The sequence below is a fragment of the Montipora foliosa genome, chromosome 10 (genome assembly GCF_036669935.1).
Source record: "Montipora foliosa isolate CH-2021 chromosome 10, ASM3666993v2, whole genome shotgun sequence".
NCBI lineage: Eukaryota > Metazoa > Cnidaria > Anthozoa > Scleractinia > Acroporidae > Montipora > Montipora foliosa.
Genome location: NC_090878.1, coordinates 10216372 through 10222810, shown reverse-complemented (window position 1 = coordinate 10222810; position 6439 = coordinate 10216372). Strand labels below are relative to the sequence as shown.

General features: G+C 37.5%; 1 protein-coding gene across 1 annotated transcript in view; it reads right to left on the bottom strand.

The window, feature by feature from the left end:
* The window catches only part of LOC137973122 (phosphoglucomutase-1-like), a 14850-nt gene extending 11134 nt beyond the window's left edge, over window positions 1–3716 (bottom strand). Inside the window, exons 1-3 of the mRNA XM_068819864.1 lie at window positions 3446–3716; window positions 858–939; window positions 367–447 (exon numbers count right to left, since the gene is read on the bottom strand). Coding sequence (XP_068675965.1) covers window positions 367–447; window positions 858–939; window positions 3446–3688 — 406 coding nt within the window. The 5' untranslated portion in view covers window positions 3689–3716. The remainder of the gene's footprint in view (window positions 1–366; window positions 448–857; window positions 940–3445) is intronic.
* Window positions 3717–6439: the final 2723 nt, after the last annotated feature.

The following is a 6439-nucleotide window of genomic DNA, read 5'->3' as shown; positions in this document are numbered from 1 at the left end:
TAGTATTCATATAGTGAGCATATAATATTCATAAAGTGAACATATAGTATTAACCTGAAAAGTGTTTTTTAAACATAAATGTTTTGAGCCAAGATTTACTGTAAATAAACCACTGAAAACCCACAACTCCCTAATGCACTTCAGTGAAGGGCAAACGTTCAAAATGCCACTTTACACATCTTTCTTACAAAGGTTAATTTAGTTTATTAACTCGTTTGATAAAACCAACTTGTTTCTGATTCGCTCCCCACTGACATTTGGCCAAGTTTCTTCGGAAGCTAAATCACCTCATTAGAATTTAACCTCAGCTGGTAGGACCCGGGTACTGTCGAGTTAAACAACATACAATACAAAAGATTAATGTACCTCCATTTTCGGTGTTGTATTTGATTCCAAAGTCACCATTAGGTCCTCCTGGGTTGTGACTTGCAGTCAGAAGGATGCCACCTACAAAGAATGTCAACAAGGAGCTAATGGTTGACCCAATACTCTAGCGTTTCCCTTAGAAGAATTTTGGTTTAAAGGTCTGCCACTGAATGATGACAATTATGAATAAGAGATAATAATAATAATGATAATGATGATGATAATAATAATAATAATAATAATAATAATAATAATAATTGATTACAATATTTACTATCCTTGAGGCATGATTCATTTCTGGTGAATGTATTAAGTTCTTGAGAAGAGGTAGATTTTACTCTGTCAAATGCCAGATAATTTTACTCTTCAATAGGTTAAACCAACAAGTAGGGTATGTCGTGTGTTAACAACAACAGCACAGCGCAGTGAAGCAAACTACAAAGAAAGTAATAATAATTATTATTCTCATTTCGCTTCTGAATTCTTCTTACCTCTGGCCTTAATTTTTCGGATAATACAAGATACAGCTGGAGTGGAAAAGATTCCGTTCTGACCAATGACCAGTTCACCAACCTGATGAATAAATGAAGCAAGACTGCTTAGTTGGGGTTCAACCGGTGCTGGGTGCAGTCCATTCAAATTTAGTTGTCTAGCTGTCAAAGTCATGCAAAAAAGCCAACCAATTGACTGGCATGGTGCTATCAACAAGGAGGGCAGGTTATTATTATTATTATTATTATCATTATTATTATTATTGTTCATATCTCACACCACTAGTTGAATCGATGGTCACGTATCCCTAGGTCATCAAGCTATTTCCTATAGCCTTAATTAGGTGCCTAGGGTGCTTCTTAAGATCTTTGCTGTTCCCAAAAAGCAGGTTTTCTGGAGCAAGTTCAAGATCCCGGGTGTTCCTATCTTAGTAACCCACATCATCAAGTTTTTGGTCACTGCTTCAAGTGTCCCATTACAATTGGAACAACAGATACACTTTTACAGTTCCACATCTTTTGTATTTCAACTTTTAAATCCTGGTAGTGGTCGATCTTCTCTCGTTCTTTTTCTACAATTTGGGTATCAAAAGGACATGCAACATTGATGAGTTGGCACAATCTGCTTGCCTTTCCCAGTACGACTATATCGGGCCTGTTCTGATCTAAATGATGGTCTGTTTGAATTCTGAAATCCCATAGTAACTTCACTTGGTCATTTTTCCATCACTTCATTACTATTACTATTACTATTACTATTTACTATTACTATTACTATTACTATTACTATTTACTATTTACTATTACTATTACTATTACTATTACTATTACTATTACTATTACTATTTACTATTACTATTACTATTACTATTACTATTTACTATTACTATTACTATTACTATTTACTATTACTATTACTATTTACTTTTACTATTTACTATTTACTATTTACTATTACTATTACTATTACTATTTACTATTACTATTACTATTACTATTATCGCAGTATACACTTCTGAATGCTGATTTAAAATACTAATACATAGGGCGCCAATGCGTAACCTATGAACCAGTCTCTACTGAAGTATAAATTATTATTAGAGAACTGCTCAAAACTACTGTATTCGAACAGGACACACCTTTGGGGTAGGGGGGTTTTCAAAGACACCATCTATCTTCGAACATATCACATGAACATTACCGACAACATTTTATTGGCTTTTAAATTTGAATTGACACAGGCATATTCAGCTAGCAAGAGTTGGCAATACTAGACAAAAACGAAAAGTGACGTTTGAATCTCACTGTAGTTTTTTTACTGCTGGATAGAGGGGTGGCTATGCAAAATACACCATCTTTTGACGTTAAGCAAGGGGGGGTGCAGGCAGACACCACCATCTATTTTGTGGTTTGGTGGGTCCTGTTTGAGTGTAGTAGTTTTGAACACTTCCCTTAATATTATTATATGTGAATTCTTGCTGTTCAGTATGCTGTACATGATTGTATACTCCTGCAGGGCTGGGTCCAAACCATGGTCCTTGGGCACAACAGGGCTGATAAATTTAACCTTAATTCCTTAGTGTATGGGCTGTTCCTAATAAACTTATTTTTTTGTAGTTCAAGGATGTTGATTACCCCAGCGATTTTTTCCATGTGTTTTTCTAGTCCCTTCTTGATGAGCCCTAGAGCCTATAACAACTGGTATTGTTTCTGTTATTATTATTATTATTATTATTATTATTATTATTATTATTATTATTATTATTATTATTATGAGGATTAAAGCTGAGGATTAAAGCAGTGTTTATATCTGCATAGTTTGAATACTATCTCCTTGCAGGTTGTTCTATTCACAGAAAGTAAACAATAATAATAATAATAATAATAATAATAATAATGTTTCAGTTTAAAGCTCCGTTGGGTTCATGTAGCGAATTTGCGAGTTGAATGTAAGTCTGCCAAGGAAAAAAGTGGAATTTGATGCTAATCCTGCATAAAACATGCACACTGAGACCTTAACATAATACATATTTCTTATTTAAAAAGCTCAATTTGCCAGTTTTCGGTAATGTATTAAACATTGTAAACACAAAAAAAAAAACTCTTATTATCACAAAATAAGTAAAACAAAAACTGGTAAACAACTGCAATTTAAAATAAAACTGGCTCGTCATGAAAAACTCACTTTGCTTCAGTGAGCATAAGCAAATATGTTAAACCCATGGGGGCTGATTGCTCATGTACTGCACATGTTACTTACAAGCAATTTACCACCACCATGCATGTGATCTAGCTGATATTTTGTACCATGAAACAACGTTGGAAAATGTTCCATGCCATTCAGGAGCAAAATAATAGTTATGTTGATCGAAACATTTGTAAAAAAAATTATTGACTACCTTAATTAATATTTCAACCTGTGTGTTATTGTTAAACTTACAAACAAGACAACGTACTTATTTTTGAAGAATAAGGGAGTATGTTCAGTATTATGACGCTCTCAGTGTTGTAAAAGATGCACCAGTTAATAGACTAGATTGAAAAATATCTAAGATCTCGCTTTTCAATTTCCACAATAAAAAACATACCCCATTTGCTGCAGCCATCTTTGCGATAAGCTGAATGGCGTCTCGCATGTAGAACCTTCCATCGCCACCGACCACAAGTGTACAATTTTTTCTCTTTTCCTCAGGAATCGAGTCGAAAATACACTGTACGAAATTCTCCGTGTAGTTTGTTTGTTTAAATACCGTCACAGCTTTTCTAAGACCCGAAGTACCGGGTTTTTGTCCTTCAAAAGGAACAGTATTCCTAACCGTGACTTTCACCATGTTTACTAAGTCAATACCACAACGGAATCGTGATTTTTACTCACGTGTCACGTATGTTAGTGAACCCTGAACGTCACGCAATCAAGTCCTTCTAAGGGACAATTGTTAACCATTTGAATAAACTGGGAGCAGTCTCTCTTTAAGTCACATCACGTTCTCTCGACGGATTTTCGAGCAAAAGAGAGATTAATGTGAAAAATACATGAAAGATATTAAGGATCATCAACATTAGACTGTGTGACTGCGTGATGCAGTCGTAGTCTATAACCAAATTTCACCTTTGCTTACCACAGACGCTCCAGTGGCTCAGTGGTTAGAGCATCCGTACTATTGTAAAATCCCATCTGGGGCTTGGATTTTTCCGAGTTCCCAGTTGATGATGATGCTTAATATATCTTTCATGTAAAAGAGAGATTGCTCGCAGTCTACCATTTGAAGGGATAAATGATCGAAATCTACCGCAAAAGCCAAACCGTGCTTATCTTTTCCCACGGGAAAATCGAGGACAGAGTGGCGTCCCAATCTGAGAGGAAGCAATTTAAAACTCGTCAAAAAAAATCTGACAGCGGTCGATTGTCAACGGACCAATCCGAATTTCCCGTTGCATTAAGACTTCTGAAGGCGTCACGATCAGTTGCAGAAGAGAGTGGAGTTTAAATTGTCCAGACTGAGTGCGAAGATCATTTCTCTCTTTCGTCTACATATATGCAGTCATTGTTATCGTCAAGTCCAAGGGAACAATTCATAGCAAGAATGGGAGGAAGGGCAATACAAATTCAAGAATGGCAAGGGTGGGAGGGAAGGGGGAAGGGGGGGAGGAAAGGGGGGGAGGTGTCATCAGCTAATCTGCATACAAAGACGGGGGACTATATGATTTTTTACTTTTGTTTTATTTCAAATGCGTTCAGTGCTCTCTGCACGAATGATACATTGCTGCGAGACTCTGAAACTGCTAACAGTTCATACATCGCAGTTTAAAGCTAATTAATACAAAAAAAAAAAACAGTCACGGTATCGAGAAAATGATGTCGCAATATTACGTTCAGAACGAGTTTAGCAAGGTAACTGTACAACTGTTATCTGGTGTTCCCCATTGGTTTCGCTCTCTGAGACCTCCGCACTACTGCTTTAGTGGGCACATGACTGCTTTCATTCTGTAAGGGGTCAAAACGCGGCAGGTACAAGACGCAGGTCACAGGTCACAGGGCACAGGGTACAGGGCACAGGTCAAAGGTCATTATTTAACCTATACAGAAAGTATCCTAAACATTCATAAAAGCTAACCTTAGACCAGGCCTAATTAAGCCTTTTTGGTCCTAATTAGGCCTAAAGAAAAGTATCCTAAACATTCATAAAAGCTAATTTTAGGTAAGTAGGCCTAAAGAAAAGTTTTTAGGCCTAAGGTTAGCTTTTATGAATGTTTAGGATACTTTCTGTGTAGGTAAAACAATGATCTGTGCCCTGTGACCTGCGTTTTGTACCTGCCGGTCAAAACGTTTTGTTTTGCTTTATGGCGGATCTTACCGGTCCACCACCTTGCATAAATAATGAAATGTCCCTAGCTTGAGCCCAACAAATTCACCTGCTCTCAAGTGAGTGGCTTCATAGCTCAGCTGGTCACCCGCATTCCACTGGCATCGCAGTGGCCATGTGTTCCAATCCCGTTGGACCCGTCTGAATTTTTCAGGTTTCTATACGAGACAATTGCTTAAATTGTCGAGATAAGTACGAGGAGGATCACTTCTTCCTTTCGATGAAACTGTTTGAAAATCGTCAGAAGAGAGAAAAGGAAGAAATGCAACGGCCTCCTGAAAGTATGCCCTATTCTCACTACAGCGTTAAATTCGAAAAGACGTTCTTTCTGATGCACCCTTGTCTATCATCAACACTAATGCCGACGAAATTGAAGCTTTCGAAAAACGGTTCTTGCACGTTGGTCTTCCTTTGGTTAGCGATGACGGAGAATCAACTGCATATAAATACCCTGCCACTGAATTTTCGACTGTTCCAGTGAAGCCTGGAAGTGGATTCGTCAAGCAAGGTTGTCAAAAACAACTACGCGGATAAATAATTCAAATTATAACCCTGGCCGAAAGTGGTTTGCTTCAGGGACACTGAGCACAAGCACATAGCAGGAGCTGAGAAAGAGGCGACTCTATCTTCCATACTTGGCCTACTGAGGAGTCGACATTTTCGCCATTAGATTTAATTTATTTCTGGAAGGTCTACATTTAGCACGCCGACTGTTTTAAAAGCCAATCAAAACAAACCCATTTCAGCGTCATGGGAATTGTGATACTTTTCGCGGGAAAAGCCTGTTACTAAAAATAAATTCACTCGGGATAGGGTTGACTCAAGGAATTAGTCGGGATAGAAGCTCCCCTTAATTATCTCCGGCACATAACTACCATATGCGACAACAATGTCTGCCTGTGGCATCCCACGTAAGTTCACTGAATTCAAGTTTATTAGAAAATTTCATGAACGCACAAGCACCACACAACCCTCGTTCCCAGTGCTTTTCGCATTAGGTAGGTCTTCCCGTACGTCATACATTCGTAACTTAAAACAAAATGCATAAATTATTAATCGACAACAACAAAACATGAATAGCCAGGGACCCTTTTTCTCAACAGTCCCGAAAACTCTGGAAACTGTGATCCGCTTGTTTAAAAAAAAGACTTTTAACATATATCCAAGGAAACAAAAAACAAAATTATTGTTAAGTTTAAAGGTTTCAGAGCTCTTCGT